This window comes from Notothenia rossii, assembly GCF_949606895.1.
Source record: "Notothenia rossii genome assembly, chromosome: 2".
Taxonomy (NCBI): domain Eukaryota; kingdom Metazoa; phylum Chordata; class Actinopteri; order Perciformes; family Nototheniidae; genus Notothenia; species Notothenia rossii.
In genome coordinates this window covers 21,465,366-21,485,226 of record NC_136904.1, presented here as the reverse complement: position 1 = coordinate 21,485,226, position 19,861 = coordinate 21,465,366, and the positions used below count along the sequence as shown (strand labels likewise).

Genomic DNA, 19,861 nt, shown 5'->3' with positions numbered 1-19,861 from the left:
CAATTTGGGGTGAAGTGTCTTGCCCAGGGACACAACCACATGCTGACTGCAGTGGGGTTTGAACCAGTGCTCCCCTGATCCAAACACTCTAACGCACTAATCCACTGCGCCACACGCACCCCCCCTATACCATAGATAGACTGTATATATGCTGAAATGTATTTTTTCTCTGTGTTAACCGGTAAATAATTTAGCCATTCTTTAGGCTTATTCTTCTGTCTGGCCAGCAAACCTCATGCTGGTCACTTGACCCAAAGGTTAGTATTTCAGAAGCTGCTCAGATGATGCTGTGTCTGGGAAAAATCACTACAACAAGCAAGTAGATATCCTGATGCTAAAAATACATGTGACTGACTCTATTTCTGAGGCCTGACTGTAATATCATATTACATGGCACATCGATTGTGGCTGAGGATGATGTGCATGCTCAGGTATTCTCAGTCTCAATAAAGCTTCCTGATGCTATTTTGGAAAGATTATTTGAGAATAGGTGTTAAATATACTTCACACACACCCACTTTAATTCTTTATTCATTAACCTGCAGCTGCATTTTTCCACAACCATCAGCAATTATATGAAATGCAACCAGACGGGGTAATGCAACCTCTTGATTCAAACAAAACGTACACAGTATCATGGAGGACAGACAAAGGCAAGGTCAAGTGTAACTGATAGCACAATAAATGCTGTCTCTTTGGATATCAGATATGTGTTTCCGCTTTAGTCAGCCCTTTTCTATTAAATACATCCACATGAAGCCATTTACATGTTTTCAAAAAGATGTACAGGCATCTGTGGTTTATTTGTACTTAAATGAAATCCCTTTGTCTCACTGCATGTGATACAACAGACAGGTGCTGCCACCTACAGGAACACCAATGATTCCATTGTGCATTTTTTTTTATCAGGTTCAGAGTGATTAGTATGTTTCTTTCAATCGTAATTCAAACCACAGACCTTGCTCTTTGTATATCTGAAGAATGAAATACACCATTTCAGTTAATAATTGTCTGATAAACTTAATTCAAGTACATTACACATCCAATATAAGTCTAATATAAGTCTAGTCTTAACTCACCTCGCCATCTGCTGGACAAATACTATAGCCACACTCTGAAGCCTCAGACTTTAAGATTTGTTTTATTTTTAAAGAAGTTTAAATCATACTCCATGTTGTCGATTGTAAACCTGGATGACAAACATCTCTCAGATAATGTGCTTCCTGTAGTTCCAGCATAAAAAAAACACAATCTTTATTTTAAAGAGTTTCTTTAGAATAAAATCAATCCTCTTAGCATATTCATTTAAAGAAGATTGTGTTTTATTACTCTATGTGTCTCTGGGAGAACAGAGGCACGTTTCTTCTACCTTCTTTAAGATGGTCTTTGTCAGCTGGAAGGTTGATAATGAATTTATCTATTCCAGTTCACTATTGGTTTGGGTAGTTTATATAAATAAGGACATTTGTTCTTTTTTAAATAACCAAGACAGAAACACATGTATAGTGCCAAACGGATGTAATGGCTCCCTCAAGATTGCAGCTTTATACCATAGGTATTTGCGACATGATTACTGGCTAATATTTAACACTTTACCTTGCTGAATTTAAAGGGCCAAATATAACTGGCTCAATGGACACAGTTGGTAAATAATTGACTGTGATCACAACCTGTGTTCCTTCTCTAATTCCTCCAGGCTACAGTCTGGTTATTAATTACCTTAGCACCAGCACTGCTGCCTCTGATCAGTGAGAGGGAGTTTAAACATTTGCTTGAATGTCTCCTCTGTCCAAAAACCTGTTTTACATAGAAGTTACAAGGTTCAGTTAGAGCGCTCTAAACAAGAAAGATGAACTAAGCACTTTGGTGAGAAGGTAAACTATCAACTGTATTTAAGCAAATGTCTGCTTGAACTTTTCCTACAACCCCCGCATTAAGCCATGTCTTATAAAACATCAAAAACACAACAGTTTATGTTTGGAAGCGGAAGCAAAATATCCCAAATGATCACATGCAGGAAGATTCTTAATATTGTAAATGTCAAGTCTAATAATCTGTGTTAAATGTGATGAAAAATAGCTGTTAAACAAAGTCACTTTGAAATGTTATTATTTAATTCAGCAAACATCACAAATGAATGCATTACAAAAATATTCAAACCACCCATAAATGAATGGTCTTTCACACAAACACATAACAATCATAACTGAGGTGTCATTCCCCATATGTGCGTTTTGTTGTAGGTTTATCCCTGCCATACCTCTGCATTAGTGTAATCCAAGCCCATCTAAATAAGGAACAGCATTACACAAAGCTGCCATAACTCTCCTCAGTGAGACACCAGGGCTTCTGTCACACATTTACAGTTCATACTAGACTCTACATGCGTTTCTCTGAAAAAAGGGCAGCTTCAGAGATGAACTGCTGACAGTGTGCATCACCTCCTGCATAGAAGAAACGTCAGACCAGACAATGCAACACATCAAGTGGTTCAATACAGTGTAACATCTCAGAGTTTGATTGAAATATTGAATTCATTGGCTTCCTGTTTAGAGCTGCGTGAATGGGAAACAAGAGTGAACACTGCTTTTTGTCAAATCTGAAGAGCCCGCTAAAAATAATAAATCCTCCTGCTGGGGGGTGTAACCCAGTCTGATAAGCTTTAAAAAGGACCTGAGACTTTCATGCTCGATGTCATGGTCAACAGAGCAAATGCTGCGTTAATCCAATCCCACCTCCAGTTAAGATTGTTGGACTGAGGGATGTACGTCCACAAGGACGGGGAATCCATCAGCAGTAGGCTGGATCAACGCAGGGATCAGTTAAGAGGCCAGGGCTGTGAATCTGCAGGTAGCAGAGAGGTGCAATAGCAGTCTGCGAACAGAAACACACGGCACGGGTATACAGACTAACTAGTTACATAATAGCACCCAACAAAGCTCATCTTGCTGTGGAGGTAGTGCATATCCAACCTTTGTATCTTCATTAACATACAGCTTATAGTGATTTCATCTTTGTCAATAACAAACTTGCAGAGTTTTAGAAAAGTTAATATATTATTAGATTTCTACTTAACATCCCTTTAACTTTCCTTACATCATTCAAAAACGGATTCCTCCCTCTGCCATTGAAGAGTCTGCATCTCAATGTGCTGGCAGTGATCAGAATTACTTTTCTGTACAAAGTAATGCAGAAATCTTCAGGTCAAGCTACTATGAGGTAAAAAAGTACAATCACATTAATGCATTCATTGTTGTCTAAAACAGCCTTTGTTGTCTACCACTTTGGACGGGTTAATTGGAGGAACGCACAGTCCTGCCTTTGAGAAGCTGGGGAGGCCTGAAGTTGTTTTCCATGCGTGTCCTCTCATCCTCTTCCTCTCCAGTGAACACAAGCGTTCGAAACTTGCCCAGCTGCATCGGCAGAGAAAGATAGATATACCGGTAGTTAATATTTTTGCAAGGAAATCAATTGGTTTAACAAGTTCTGTGCACAACGTTTGATCAACACTAGACAATGTAAAAACTAGATGAATAAGACCAGTGATGTTCTTTATGTTATTGCAACAAATCCAACAATACATTTATCCCTCCCTGAATACTTTGTTACCTTGTGCTGCTGTGTGACGCACTGATGTGTTTGATCGTTTCTGAAAAATACTGGAGCTCTATGACAGAAATGTAAGAAGCTATGTTAAGATCTGGCTGCAGGCGATGCTTTTAGTAAGATTTAGTAGTAAATCAATTGTTGTTGTATTCTTTTTGTTCCTTTTGTTTACAAGGAATATATTATATAATACTAGCTAATTTAACTTCCAAAATGTGAATCTACCTTCACTTTACTGTAATGTTCTTGTTATTTCCCCATTAGCGCCATGTCCATAATAACCGGGTAATGAAAAACAAAATAATATCCTGTTATAAAAAAGGGCTTTTCCCTGCTGGGTCTGCTTGCAAGCATTTCTCAATTAAAGCCCAGAACACATCCAGTCATCCATCCATCATGATAATCAGCTGGAGGGGATCAAAGGCTTGAGGCCTGCAGACACAGGCTGTGAGGTTAGTTGCCTAGCTTACTTCTCACCCCCAGCCATGCGACACACATTGGTTTACAGACAAATCGTTCATGCCTACACCCGTGGTGCCGCTGCCATTAAACTCCTGATTACTTGTGTTTAGTCCTGGAGTTAAAAAAAAATTGGAACCGGACTAGAAAAGATCAAAGTGTGTGAGCATAATCCAGAGGCTGGCAGCAGTCGCCACATGGGGACCTGGAGGGCATGTGCTGCAGGCATCCTGTTAGTCAGCTTAATTTGTCAAACCTGGGGTTACCAGACCTACATTTTCTGATTCCACTCAGTGCCAAGAGGGGTGGATAAAAACAAGTTAACCCCAAACACGGCATCCCCATGACTGATGCTCACTATTGTTGTTGCCTCTAAACATAGCATCGTACGTAGACCAAACGTTACATTTCTTTTTGAGGCAGTGATGGTGGTGATCGAGTTTTACTAAACAAAAACATAGATCTCGTGCCCAAGGTGTTTCCAACTACAGGATTTGGACTTATTGCTGTGCTTCATTATGTTGGAGAATAAATACTCAACAGTGTTCTAGGTGTTGGAAGCTTGTCATGTATTGTGGTCAAAAGGAACATTTCTGCGACCCACACCCACCTGCTTTTCAGACACTATCATGGGCTCTTTGACCACAATCCAGATGACGCTCTCGTGCAGAGGGGGTGTGGTCAGGGATCCCAGGTAGGTCCAGTAGTGGAGGCTGCTGGGCAGGAGGCACTTGGGGTTGAAACCTTTGAAATCTGTAACACTGCCCTGAAACAGGAATATGAAAAGACAACAGATTTATATTACTGCAGTAATGGTGACAGCAGCATTAACCACATGAATATTACAGGTAATAAAACCTAGCTGAAATCTACTGACCTTAAACTTCACCGTGTACAGAGCGTCTGTTATCATGTGAAGCCATCTGTGTTCGTCACCTGTCTTGCGTAACAGAGAAGATTGCGGTTGGATTTTGATTTTTGAATATAAATATCTTTAGATCTCTTAACTATAGCAAATGTTCATTTCAAAGCTGACAAACACTTAAATTCACATAAAATGTGATCGCAATCAAGAGGAATATCTTACTTCTAAAAAGATGCCCAGCACAGCGAGGCCGTCAGGAGCTGATGCTGCCTCGCCAAACGTCTTGAACTTGACTGCATTCCAGTGCACTAAATGAAGCTGGAGTGGGGAAACAGGAAGAAAGGAAGAAAGACACAAAAAAACATTAACCAGCCTTTATTGTAAAAAGAAATACAAAATCAAGTCGCATGGTATTTCTTAGCATGAAAAGCTGTATTTAGATTTTATTTTCTAGCATAAGATGTTACCAAATAAACCTAATGACACACCTTTGCTAAAACTGTCTTTGTGTGTTTTGCTAATTAGACACCGACACTCTGAAGTATCCTGACACTGACCTCAGAAGCATAACTGTTTCCTTCAACAGTGTGCTCAGAGCCATGGCAGCCCTTTCCACCCCAGTGGAAGTGAAACTGTTTCAGCCTGTAGGGGTTGTCAAGAGGGCCTCCCTGGATGACTGTAGAAGATGACATGTAAACAAAAATAACAATGAAAACACACACAATCCTTCTATCTATGGGTTTTAGAAAGAGTTTTCTGTGAGCAGCATCCTCCAAACAGCTTGGTACAACTGCAGGAAGAGTTAACCCGGCAAAATCTACAGTAATTTATTCAATTTCTAACTCAAGGCTGAGACATGACATGAGCACCGTCAACAGAGAGTCCGCCTGCTTTACAAAAAAAACCATCATTAGAGCTCAGTGGCACAATCTTCAGTTCGAGACACAAATAGAGGGTGCTATTCTAAATAAAGAAACATTACATCTACTTTTAGCTTGGTTGAGCTATTCATTGTGGACCATGGATGAATAGATGTATGTCTTAGTGATATTTAGCACATTAGAAGGATAGTGAAGACTGTGTTAGAACCTATGGCTTGCACTGCTGGGTTTGAAGAACAGCAGTGTAGTCTGACTGTTATTCATTGTGATGCTGCTGACATCCTTCTGACAAACAGGCCACACCAGTGCAGGTCAGATTAGTGAGGCATGAAATGGCACAAAGAGCAAAACACTTATCTGGCACATCTTACAATATAGATGTAGGATAACCAAAAGAACTCTGATCTGCTATAAGGCAATGTGCTTACCGAACAAATGTGATGGTAATGGGTCTGAAGAATCCTTATCTAGAATATGAGGCGATCAGTAGATTGTCGCATAAAAATAAATTATGTTCAGGTCGTTACAGATGGAAGTAATGTTGTAAGCCCTAAACTTGGTAATATGTACATTAATACATGAGGGAAGAAAGGCATTTATTATAATTACATTATTCAGAGCCATGTTTTTTAGATCATAATATGATATTTTGTTAAACCCTTTAATAACTTCATTGTGCATTGGGCACCACTAATCTATATAATTAATTTGTTCTTGTGACACAATACAAGTCGTGTGTGAATGTATGCATGTGTACAGCCAGACCAAACCACACATGGCAAACTGACAACAGCAGGTTTAAGGGATTTATGCACCTTGTTCAAACTGTGGAGAAGTGCTGAGGAAGTGCATTAGTTTTCCTCTCCTCTTACATTAATGACTTTCGATGATAGCTTCTTGCTTGCTCTGTGGAAACCGTCTGAGCCAAACAGCCCTGCGTCTCTGAGCTTATCATTCATGCTAATGACAGGGTGGTTAACATGGATCCACCCAGTGATAAAAGCCAATCGGGTCATAATAACCACTGAGATCACCTGATGTTATTACATCTCTTGTCCAGCAGACAGAAGCTCATACAGTTAACTGCTGCCTGCATATCCCTGCAGCATAATCAGGGGTTTATTTCTAACCTTTGATTATGGTCAGTTATTCACATGGTTTGCACTTTTTCTTAAAATGAAGGCAATCCCTCCTTTTAAACTTGTGTTTATTGAGGGTCATCTTTTAGCACAGATTTCCTTTGCAGGTGGCAGAAAACAGAGATCAGATAAAACCTGAACTGTGATCTCAGTCAATAATTTCAACGCAATCATTAAATGTTTTCAAAAAGGCAAGAAATATAAATGCACCTTTCTGCTTGTGTTCTTTTCCCCCACATCTAAACCAAGATTCCACACATTTTAACACCTTGATTTTGATTGTAGCAGGGATTCTGCTTTCTTTGATTAAAAGATTCAGGGTTAAATATGTAAACTTATAAAAGAATACCAAATTAGTTCACCTGAACGGTCATCCGAGTCCTCAAACTCTACCACAACAGAGTTTCCGTTGTTGGCAATATTAATGGAGGTGCAACGATCGTAGTTCAGGACAATGGGACTCAGGTTGGGGTCATGTCGAGCTTGATGAGGGAGGATGTCTATGGGAGACTGCCGGTCCCCATCAGCAACGGGGTAGTTTTTGTTCCATGCAGAAGGTCCTTGATATAAAAGAAGATAATTAGAAATCAACAGAACATACTTCAATTACACCTTCAGTTTTCATTTCTAGGATGATGACCATAAGGCTACTTTAAAAATAAAAATAAACAGTTTTCACTGTGTCCATACAAAAAAAAGGATGGAATTATTTCGAAAGCATAGTAATAATATAAATCTGCATTTCTAATTATACACAGCTCATTGAATTTAAGTTACACCAATAATTGAACAAGGTCTGTTTACAAACAACAACTAATAGGTGGGGATTTGCATAAAATAAAGACCAAAGTATTCAAAAGGGAAAACAGATCTCAAATCTCATCCTGTCACTGCAACACAATACGTCTTGAACTGTCCATTACACTGATCCAACGCAATGAACTCTAGAGCCCAGAGCAAATCGGGTGTAAAGTCAGGTGTAGGTCACAGCAGCAGGCATCCCTTTAAGCATGAGGCTAATCTCGCATTAACAACGTAAGCGTTCCACGTTAGAAACACGCAATGCTATTCGACGCAACACTACAAATGTGTAGGCTAGTGTAGAATAGTAGGTTACATGCCTCCACTGTGGATGGGAAGCAGTAGGGAGCATGGATGATATGAGATCTTACCGTCGTCTTTTCCATATCCCCATTGATTCCCTGTCATTGTGCCTGTAGTGGACTCGGGTCTGAGCGAGCCGTCGGTGTGTGACTCTCGCACTCCGCTGCGCACGTGGAGGACGGACACGGATTTCAAGCAAAGCAAACAAGCTATTGATGAAGTTTAGGTGGGGGCCGAACGGGAAGGGAAATTATCCCTTTCTTGGCACGCCCCTTCACGCCCACGCCCACATACACATACATACAGACAAACACACGCACACACACACACACACACACACACACACACACACACACACACACACACGCACGCACGCACGCACGCACGCACACACACACACACACACACACACACACACACACACACACACACACACACACACACACACACACAGAGAGAGACACTTAAACACCCGTCTGTGGTTTTAAAGCTTATTTTGTCTAAAGTCACTGCAGTCAGTCTTTTTCGGATTTAACGACTTCAGTAAGATATGATTACAACATTATTATATTGCATAATGTATTTTGCTCTACTAAAAATGTAACTGATGATAGCATATCATGTTGGACTGGTATGACCAATGTTTATTGTAATTCTCTGCTAATTACACACCATTCTCAATATACCCTAGGCATCAAAGCAAGTTTTGTTTGTCATCCACTTGTAGGTGTTAAGGTCCTGTACATGACCAAATTCTGCTTTAAAATTACTTTTAATTACATCTAAACGTAGCCTATTTGGTGTTCGTTGTTTTTGGTCTGTTTTCAATATTGTATAGGCCTAATCTTAAATTCTGTAATCAAAATTTAAATCATATGTTTTCCATTTTTATGGTAAACATTACGAATATAAGACGGTGACCATGGAATAATGTATTGATTAGTTGATTGTGGAAATTATTCTACGCCTATAGGGGTGCATATTGTGGAATTATTATTTTAAACATATTGTAAGATATAACATCACACTGTTACCTAGGGGTATTGCTTTGCAACAGTGGCAATACAAAGTGTGAAGAGTGCAAATAAGGTGCAAATCCAAATTATATTGGGTTCAATTCCAAAATGATCTTAACAGCAAATGGATCATACAATTATTAACAGGTTAATGTCAGGATCAGGCTTGGTGTACAAATGAGATTAGTCATTTATGTTACACATGGATAGGCTACATTCATATCTGGATATTTTAAATTAAAACATCCATATATCATTGCTGCTTTGGTTTCCACTAGTGTCCACAAAGTCCCCACCATCTTTTGTGTGAGATGCCCCTTCTTTGTTATGCGTTATGCCCGTTATGCCCCTTCCTCTCAGGGAGTTTGCAGACCCCGCTGCCTCCAACACGTTTCACTTTATATTGATCATATTAACTCACAGAAAGGTAGTTTATCCTACTGTATTATCAACACAATATCTAAAGAACAATTTAACAATACATTCCTTATGTCAATTCAAGTCGGTCTCCTATAGGGGAAGCATTTGTGTGGAAAGTGCGCATCCGAATTGTCACACGAGTATTTTTTTGTCGTCGAATCTGTCAATGAGGAAGTTAAAATACGTCTATAAGCGTCTGTCATTTGAAAGCGATGGCAGCCACCAAAGCTTCCAAAGAACAGAAATACGACAGACAACTCAGGTACGTTTAAATATATACTGCACATTTCACAAAGAATATTATTTTAGCTAATTGTTTTTTAAATGTTCTTCTGAGAGGTGCTATCGGATGCACCGGTGAGGCTGGAGTGCTAAAGTGAGCTAGCTGTATGAAAACAGTATCTCTGTGCTAACATTAGCTATGGCTAATGGCTAATGTTATGATATGGAATGGAATCCATTCCCTATCATAACATTAGCCATTAGGCATACGCATGAGTCTCTGTTTGGTGTTTGCTTGTCAATCAAAAGGCCAGCTTTTCTAATGACAGCCGCTGACTTTATATATGTAATGTGTTTGATGGTTTATCAAGTGTAACTGTATGCTAGTGAATGCTATTGAAGCTCTTGTAGCTAAGCCATTCTTGCACAGTGGCTTGAGGAATCATTGTTTCACTAGGTGGCAACACTGTCCATGTTATTTTTCAGACTGTGGGGTGACCATGGTCAGGAGTCACTAGAGAATGCACATGTTTGTCTCATCAACGCCACTGCAACTGGGACAGAGATACTGAAGAACCTAGTGCTTCCAGGTAAAACACATGTGGCTCTGTGCTAATGCTGCAGGTGCTGATCATAGACTGTGCAGTATATATATAAAAGTGATAATAATAATCCCCCTTATTTAATTAATGTATCTCTCTGTCAGGTATTGGAGCATTCACCATAGTCGATGGACACACTGTTTCGGGAGAAGATGTTGGAAACAAGTAAGACAGCAGTTGTTTTGGTTTTGTAAATGTATCTACACTTGAATTAGTGTGTTATATTTGCACGTTTGTTCATACTTGATCTTTCGATTTTGTCTTTCAGCTTTTTCCTCACCAACAACAGCATTGGAAAGGTATATTTGTTCCCAAAATCAAAGAATGCATGTTTTGTGAACATATGTAAGTGCACAAGCAAGTACACCATCTCCTCCTTTTATCTGCATCTTTCCTCCTACTTTTTATATTAAATAAACGTATCAAGTAGGAAATGTTAAATGTATTTGTATGAGCCCTGACCTTAGTTTTTATGTTGCAGAATCGAGCACAGGCTGCCACTGAGCTGCTACAAGAACTAAACACTGATGTCTCTGGAAACTTTGTCGAGGAGGTTTGTCGTTTTCAAAGCTTTAACATGATGCCATATACGTTTTAATAGTGTTAATTTTTAAGTAAGAATTGATATCAAACTTCTTTTATACCATCTTCATAATAATAATAAATATACATTTCACACATAAACCAGTGGACATACAACCAAGGGCTACTTCCATACCTCTATAAAAGAAGCATGCAAATGTCGTTACATTTAAGGGTAAAATATTAAATGTATTAATCAGTATTATTGTTCTGACAGTGACAGCGATCTTTCTTCTATTTTCTGTCACTCCTGCAGAGTCCAGACAAGCTTCTGGACAATGATCCTGAGTTTTTCCACAGGTTCAGCATAGTTATCGGTGTCCAGTTGCCAGAAAGGTATGAGATGGTTAATGTTTACACTCACATTTCACTTTAACAAAATAGTTAATGATTAATTATTAAGGAACTTATAGTATCCTAACTAGAATTTTTTTTTTTGTGTGTAAATATCTAAACTTTGTGCAGTCCATAAAATATGAAATGACAAAGTTAATGTCATTTACAAAGGGATTTATAGCTTTAAAAAAAAAATGAGATATGTTTTATATTTCATTATTTATATGTTGTTTTAGGTAAACTGTCTTTATTGCCTTGATTGGTCATTATTTTATTTTGTAAAGTTGTAAAAGGCTATCTTAAATCCAACAGCACATGTTTGAGGCTGGGCTCAGTTCTGTGGAGCGCCTCGGTACCTTTCCTCGTCTGTAAGAGCTATGGCCTGATTGGCTACATGCGACTCGTCGTGCAGGAGCATACAGGTTAGCATTCTACTTTTTCTTATTATGACATTTTAACACATTTTAAAAGTAACCTTTCAGTTCACATTGAAGAATGAACACTTTAAATTACCAAAGCAGTTCTTTGGTAAATAACATGTCATGCATTTCCCTCTATAGTCATGACTCATGATTATTTACATGAGATTATTGACATCCTGTCTGCCTGGAGCCACACTTTTTGTTACATGGTCTTTTCACCGTTGTTCATGGTTTATATGTTAACTGTAAAAATATATTGACATTTTCTTGCCTCCTTTTCAGTGATTGAATCCCACCCGGACAATGCCTTGGAGGACCTCCGGTTATTCAAGCCTTTTCCTGAATTCAAGAGCCACATTGAGTCTTACGACCTTGACAGCATGGACAAGAAGGTGTGTACTTCAGCACATTTAAACTGATGAACATATAAGCTATGCCAGCTTTACACAACTGATGTACTTCTTTCTCTTTTTTTACTGAATCTGCAGGATCACAGTCACACACCGTGGGTTATCATCATTGCTAAGCACCTAGAGAAATGGCTGAGTGAGGTACATTACAGTGTCTGTGGCCTCCCCAATGCAAAAGTGTCTGACAAATTAATCACTGCTGTTGTTGGGTTGTTTTACGATAATAATAAACCAATAGTTTTGTCATTGTAGCACGACTGTCAGGCACCAAAGAACTACAAGGAGAAAGAGGCCTTCAGACAGTTCATTCGAGAAGGTATCTGAGGCCCTCTGTATTGTGTAAAACTGTCAGTTCAGTAACTTTGGTGTTTCAACTTATCTACGACTTTTATTTTAGACATTTTGTTTGTGCCTTTAGGGATCCTGAAGAAAGAGAATGGTGTCCCAGAGGACGAAGAAAACTTTGAAGAAGCTATTAAGAATGTCAATACTGCTTTAAATCCAACCAAGGTACCAGACCCGAAATACTCCTAGGTTATAAGAGTTATCTTGTTTAACATGTTTCCTCCTTGAACCCCAAGTCTTTATGTTTTCTATAGTATGACATGTACCTGTGAGGTCTGATTACACTCCTTGTTTCTGCAGACTCCTAGTGCTGTTGAAGACCTCTTCAATAGTGAGCAGTGTAACAACATCACATCACAGGTAAGAACTTTTTTATTTCTGAGACCTTTTCTCTGAAAGGACACATGGATATATCAGTCATTCCCTAGTAGTAATTCATGCTTTTTTTTAAAAGTGTGGTGTGTATTGTTTTGTTTGTGTTTACCAGTCCCCGTCCTTCTGGGTGATGCTCAGAGCTGTAAAGGAGTTTGTCCTTAAAGAAGGCAATGGAAGCCTTCCTGTACGGGGAAGCATCCCAGATATGATCGCAGACTCTCAGAAGTTCATCAACCTCCAAAATGTGTAAGTCTGCTACTCAGAAAACCTCTGATCCCCTGATCCACATCTGGTTTATGCCTCTTTCTAACAGTAATTATGTGGATTTGTGTTAATGTTTATTTTTGTGTTTTTGATTTCAGTTACAGGGAAAAGGCCTTGCAGGATGCAGCAGCTGTTTGTAAGCACGTAGAAAGCCTATTGCAGTCTATAGGAAAGGTAGGTTATAAACCCACGTAGTCAGCGTGTGAAAGTACTGGAGTTAGTCATGACTTTATTTGGGTCCTAAATCCATTTTTAAGTTTGTGCTCAAAATAAATGTCTGATAGGTCCCAAGTAATAACAAGCTTTACCAGGTTTAGCCCTGAAATACTGAATATATGGATGAAAATGCTGCTACTTACATTACATTGTGATTCAAATTGTATTACTTTTATTTGTACCAGCCACCAGAGAGCATCTTGGAAAAGGACATCAAACTGTTCTGTAAGTATTATGACGGATACATACTTTTCTGACTTCATATGTTTTCATGTCTCCTATTATGGAAATATTAAGATTTGTACTGCTGTCACAGAGTGTTGTTCCTTCTCGATTTTAAGAAAACTGCAAACAGGTGGAACAAAATATACACTTTTTGCTGCACCTACAATGTGTTTATTGCTAACTGTTCAATTTGTGTTGGTGTCTAGGTAAGAACTCATCATTTCTGAGGGTGGTGCGCTGCAGATCTCTGGCTGAAGAATATAGTGTGGATTCAGTAAATAAAGATGAAATCAGTAAGCTGGAGATTAAACTGTTCAGCTTTGTTTATGTCTTGTTTTTGAGTTTGTACAATATTATCTTCTGTTAAGCGTGAAGAATATTTGCCCGTTAACATAAATGTGTGTCCTCAGCCTCAAGCATGGACAATCCAGACAGCGAGATGGTCTTCTACCTCATGCTGCGCGCTGTAGATCGCTTCTATCAGCAGCACTCCCGCTACCCAGGTACGACCAAGGATCATACAGATTTTGAAGAAGATGTTAAAGATCTTCATGTTTCTGCCTTGACACTGCACAAACTCAAAGACTTCATAGTCTGGAATTATGACAATATTTCCTCTTGATGCAACATTTTTTTGTCTTGTTTATTTTCCCCCCATGTTTCTCTTCCCAGGAGTTTATAACTACCAGGTGGAAGATGACATCAGCAAACTGAAGCTCTGTGTGAACAGCCTCCTGCAGGAGTACAGCCTCAACGTCAACATTAAAGATGATTACATCCATGAGTTGTAAGTGATGTCCAGTTTACTGATGAAGTGATTGTAAAAGACTATATCAAATTTTATAATCAAGCTTTTTTTTTTTCTTCTTTAAACCTGCAGCTGTCGATATGGTGCAGCAGAACCACACACAGTCGCTGCATTTTTAGGAGGTAATATTTTCGTCCTTAAAATAAATTCTAACCTACAGAGTGCTAACAAATCAAAGATGTTTATTTCATCTTCTTTAATGGTGTTTCTTTAGGATCTGCTGCTCAAGAGGCCATCAAGATCATCAGCCACCAGTTTGTGCCCTTCAACAACACTTTCATTTACAATGCCATGTCACAGACCTCCGCTACCTTACAGTTGTGAATACAGAAACTGATCCAGAAAACAGAACCAGATCAAAAGAGGCACTTACCAACTTGCTTTATTCAATCTAAACTGAAATATTGCATTTTATATCAAATTTGAATAGGATTACTGCACAAATGTATGCACTAAAATCGAAAAATGCTTCTAATGTTAAAGGTTCTTTAAAAAAGTATCGACTATAAAGCCTCGCCTTCTTTGTTTGTGAAGGGGTAGACATCAGGATGGCACCTACAGAGGATTTCTTCAAACGTTTTTTGTGGCAGACCTCATCAAACAAAGCTGGAAACTCAACATTAAAGGATGATTATACAATATAGCAGCACTTTCTAAACTGTAGTCTCAACGGCCTCTTATTGTATTGTGTTTTGAACAAGGTGGAAGATTTTTGGTTAAAATAAAAAGTGTTGTATATAGTATTTCACTCTCATGCATTGATATAAAACATTGAATAATTGCCCTGCACTGCACTTGTTTATTCTTATTACAAAGGTAGAGTTGACAAATTCAGCAGACATGACTTGATCAAAAATGTCCTTTGCTTAAGCAGGTTGCCCATAAACTACATGTCCCACAATGCATCTCGTTTTGTGACGCACTGAAGAGACTTGCAATTATTTGCCGTGGACATCTGCTTTCAGACGTAGTTAATTACTAAGTTATTATCCTATCCGATAATAATCCAATGCAGAGGCAATAATGTAATATAATACATTATTTTATATATTTATATAGTTACAACTGGCCCTTTGAGTGCAACTTTTATGAGAATGTGGCCCGCGATGAAATTGAGTTTGACACCCCTGCCTTGTTGACTTGTTTAAACAAGGATTACACCGTTTTGTAGCCTGAATAAATGTTACATGACAAGCATGTGATCTTCTTGAGAAGCCCGTGATGGGACTTGCCCCCTGGCAGGATTTCCACGCACCCTGGCAGGTTAAGATAAGTTTCGTTGCAAATTGGTGTCATTATTTTTTCCAAACACCAGAGGGCACCCTTCCATCTTTTTCTTCTCACATATCAACATGTAGTTCCCTGTTCCCTGTTCACCGTTGGATACCGACTGCATTTCAGGTAATCAGCTGTAGGATGTTAACAAAAAACTAGTCATGTAACTTATTAACCAACATTGTTTCTCAATTGCTGCCTTAAGACGCCTAGAGAGGGTATAGGACACTTGTGTTCATAATGAGTACGATCTTGAAGGCAGCACATAGTCCTGCTAGACAATGATGAGTTATGAGGGTCACTGTGTTGTAACTGCTGGGCAGGGTGAAGTTTGTCCTTTGTTTTTCTCCTCCCAAACTTGGGTAGAATGGAAATTTGCCTAAAGCAGATATATTTTCTTTCACCCACCAGCTCTCCGCAGCATGCAGTGGTGTGTACCACATTCACATCATGCTATATTTGAATAATATAGTGTAGGACCATACCCATATAAGGCATATTTATACTTTTTATTTTTCAAAATACCAAACATCATGCATTTTAGCCATTCCTCACTTCGCTCAATTCAACACTGTCTTTGCATGGGCTGATTCTGTGAGAACAGCACCATCTACGGGCCTGGCATATGTACTACAGCGTCTCCAGCGCTTTCGAACGGCAATGTCCGTGGCTGACTCCTCCTGATTGGTGGAGTTGGCCCAATAGCCGTAGCGCCACTTCTGTGACGTCACAGAAGTGTTCAAATCTGGATCAGTCTGTATCAGATCCGTTGCAGCCCCTTTTTAAGAGATTTGGGTATGGAGGAAAATAGAGAGGGTTGTGTTTTCTGACACTTGGTGTGTTCCCTGGAACACCGGGGACACATATTCATGTATAAAAGACGTACAAAAGTGCATTTTGCATGATAGGTCACCTTTAAGGCTGCAGCCACACACGGAGACGATAGGCTACGGGTCGTATCCGCTACAGTTCTCTATCATATTGACGGTTCGGCCACACGAGGCCTACAGGGAAATGCAGAAACGATAACGATAATGGGTCCCAAGGTGGGTAGATCTCTGGACGGAACGCTCTGGGGGGCCAAATGGCTCCGTGATTACACCCTATATGTCCTGATAACGAAAATACTGACGGTCTGTCAGGAGAGGGGGAGGAAAAGAGAGACTCTGTATATTATTCTTAAATTATGATATAGTCGTTATTTGTTTTAAAGCTCAATAAATAACAAAGAACACCTTTGACCGGTTCTTTTATAATTTTGTCCGGAAGATTTAAACTTTAAAGGACATGTTGACCGGTGCAAACTAATTCTAACGGAAACTCTGCCGCACGGTTCCCTCGTCCCTTGGAAGAGGTGGGGAGGTGGGTGTTTTTCATCTGCTGGTGGACTACCGTAGATTTACAGCAGGAGCACACGCTTGCCTCGGAGAGGGAGAAATAGAGCCAGAGCCCTGGCCCCCTGCCTCTCCCCACCTCTGCTGCTAAATCCACCGCAGAGAATAAACAGAAGGGCAACCGACGGATACATTTCTGGTGCCGATTGCGTGTGGAAGGAAGACTTTTTTGATATTGAATTCGGTTAGTTTCGTTACCCTCTCCGTGTGGCTAGGGTCTAATGCTGCGTTCCCACCGGACGCGATGCGAATATTCGCTTCGCTCCTATCGCATCGCTCTAAACGCTCGAGTTTCACCGCGGCTGTCAGCTGTTTTTACTCATTGCTGTGTTTACGTCATTCAAACAAGACTCACTGGCTCGGGAGCTACAACTGCAACAACATGAACATATTTTACCGTGATTAAATTGTAAAGGCCCAGATACACCGGCCAGTCACCGACGCCGACACCGACTGTTGCGTCGCCGGACTCTCCTGCCTATTTGCCGACTTCGCGCACTGGAACACACCGCAAATCCGAGCCGAGCACGTATGAACTGCGCATGCGTGAGTGGCAATAACTCTCCTTACCAGCAGGCGGCGGTAGTGTGTATTCATCATTCAAAAGAGGCAACAACCGGAACAACCGGAAGACAGAGAAGAAGAAGAGACTGTGATATAAACAAACAACAAATAGCGTTTTTCTTTCCATTTTCACTCTCGTCCATTGAAAACATGAACGAATAAGAGCTCTATAAACCGATGAGGTGAAATAGCCGTCCGTGTGTGTTCCATCTTCCATTTTAAATCATTTGTTTACCTCCCTCACTTCCGTTAACGCTTCTCATGCACTGATTCGCTAGCTGAACAGCCAATCAGTGTTATCCCTTTGTCCGACTTCCGGTGGTGTTCCCGACGCCGATTCAACATGTTGAATCGGCAAGAAAAGGCGTCAGGTCGGCAGAAAAGACCCGACGGTGCGGCTCACACTACTCCGAAAAGACATAATAAACTTTAGACATAAATAAACCAGGCAGCAAATGTATTCGCCATGACACAGACAGTCTGTGGTTTGTACTGAACAGATATGAGGAGCTTTGAGCTCTTTGTGCTAACTGCTAACAGCTAACGGCTGATGTTTTCTCGTTGAACGTCAGTGACGGCAGGCTGAGATCCACCGCAGATTGACTACCGCGAGATTGCGTCACGCGAATATGACACTCGAGTTGAAAAAATTGAACTCGAGCGTTTGTCGCTGCCCTTCAATCGCGCCGCGTAATTCGCGTCCACCGCTTCATGCTTGCCGACGGAGCGAATTTGCGTCTGTCCGCATCTCTGCATTGAGTGGCGAAGTCACGCCCATCTACTTCCGGTGCATGGGACCCTATTTTCGGAAAATGTCAATGAAGTCAATGGAGAGAGAACTTATCTTTCGATCCCGTTTGAATTGTGCCATATGGCATATATGTGTAATTCATATAGATTACACATATATGATGTTTGTCAATCTTAAAAAATAATTTCCATGTAAAAAAGTCACAGTTTGTCGTAAAACTTGAAATATAAGACTATGAAAAATACGCAACAAGAAAGACTACAAATCCCAGAGCCGCGTAAGTGATGTCACAATTGTTTTCCTCCACTAAGAGATAGCTAAGATCAGCGCCATATAGATATAATCTATATATGTGGCGCTGGCTAAGATAAGATAACTTTAACACTAGAACCGCCAACGGGGTCAATTTGACCCCGAGCTGTTTTTTAGTGTATGTAACTTTTTTTCAATAACGTATTAAAGTCTCCTAGTCCGTGACTTTTCCTGAAAGTGTGTTATGTAGCACTCTATGTTGTTAAAAATTGTCAATATGAAGTCAGATTGAAGAAATCGGCAAAATAATTGCCATTTATACCTATTTCCGCCAAGCGGGTCATATTGACCCCACCCCTTTTCGTGCTATTGATTTCGCGTGTAAACAAACATGACGTGTTGCTATAGCAACTCCTTTTGTCTACTGCAGTTCCTTATAGATTGAGAGAGAGAGAGATAGATTGATAGCGACAGTCTGTAGTCTCCCGCTCACGGGAGACTGCTTGCGCTGCGCTCCGCAGCAAACAGCTATTTGCTTTTCACCCAACAACGACAACCGCCTCACAAAACCCTATGTTGGTTGTACCGTTAATAAACGAAACAATTTAACAAAATTGGTTGTCAAAATACCAATACCACAGGACCATTTTTCTTTTTAAAGCAATACTTTTACTTTGAAAATTAATGCATTCTAATGCTGGGTCAATTTGACCCCGGTGGCGGTTTTAGGTATAACAAATCTCTGGCGGTTCAAGTGTTAACAAGATGCCTGTGTGCTCAGTAGGCCTACCAGGTTGTTATCATACCAGCAATTGGTCTTGCTCGTTCTTTCGCTTCCCGTCTGATGAAAGGACCAGGAGTGGCTGGATCAAGTTAGCTACCTAGCTAGTAGCCATGGGCGTAATTTCCACTGGGGACAGGGGTGACATGTCATCTATGTAAACACATATGTCCATCTATGTAATATTAGTTGTATATAAAATAAATTAAGAAATCCTTCCAATGTGGGGTTTGAAAGGGGAGTGATTAGTCAAATATGCATAAATAAAAAGAAAGAATGCAGACTAGGTAAGATAAAGATAGGAGAGAGGAGTTTATCAAATATGTGTTATTGGTTGTGAGCATATTCTAATGGTTGTTTGTTTATTGAAATATATACAGTTCTGTTTCATGTGAGTGTTGAGAGCTTTATCCATAAATCTCTTAATGTTGCCCTCAAAGTGCACCAGATTGATGCATTTAACTTCAATTTTAAGAAAAAAATCTTCCCGGGGTTGCATGCCCCCGGACCCCCCTAGAGGATGTGAGGTCATCACAAATAAAACAGG

General features: G+C 39.9%; 2 protein-coding genes across 2 annotated transcripts; one reads left to right on the top strand and one right to left on the bottom strand.

Annotated features, from left to right (window-relative positions):
* Positions 1-2,092: 2,092 nt before the first annotated feature.
* ca7 (carbonic anhydrase VII) lies at positions 2,093-8,297 on the bottom strand. The gene is made up of 7 exons (XM_079663421.1): positions 8,123-8,297; positions 7,313-7,510; positions 5,488-5,606; positions 5,153-5,248; positions 4,943-5,005; positions 4,676-4,831; positions 2,093-3,413 (listed from the first exon to the last, which is right to left on the bottom strand). Exons 1-7 carry the CDS (start codon positions 8,157-8,159, stop codon positions 3,294-3,296), a joined length of 789 nt encoding a protein of 262 aa, XP_079519547.1. The 5' UTR covers positions 8,160-8,297; the 3' UTR covers positions 2,093-3,293.
* Positions 8,298-9,479: 1,182 nt separating this feature from the next.
* Positions 9,480-15,086, top strand: nae1 (nedd8 activating enzyme E1 subunit 1). Its single transcript, XM_079663420.1, has 21 exons — positions 9,480-9,752; positions 10,199-10,302; positions 10,419-10,479; positions 10,583-10,613; positions 10,796-10,867; positions 11,153-11,232; positions 11,545-11,654; positions 11,937-12,046; positions 12,143-12,205; positions 12,317-12,380; positions 12,483-12,574; positions 12,710-12,769; positions 12,897-13,030; positions 13,147-13,222; positions 13,450-13,489; positions 13,696-13,782; positions 13,900-13,992; positions 14,162-14,276; positions 14,370-14,419; positions 14,512-14,551; positions 14,832-15,086. Exons 1-21 carry the CDS (start codon positions 9,703-9,705, stop codon positions 14,926-14,928), a joined length of 1,629 nt encoding a protein of 542 aa, XP_079519546.1. The 5' UTR covers positions 9,480-9,702; the 3' UTR covers positions 14,929-15,086.
* Positions 15,087-19,861: the final 4,775 nt, after the last annotated feature.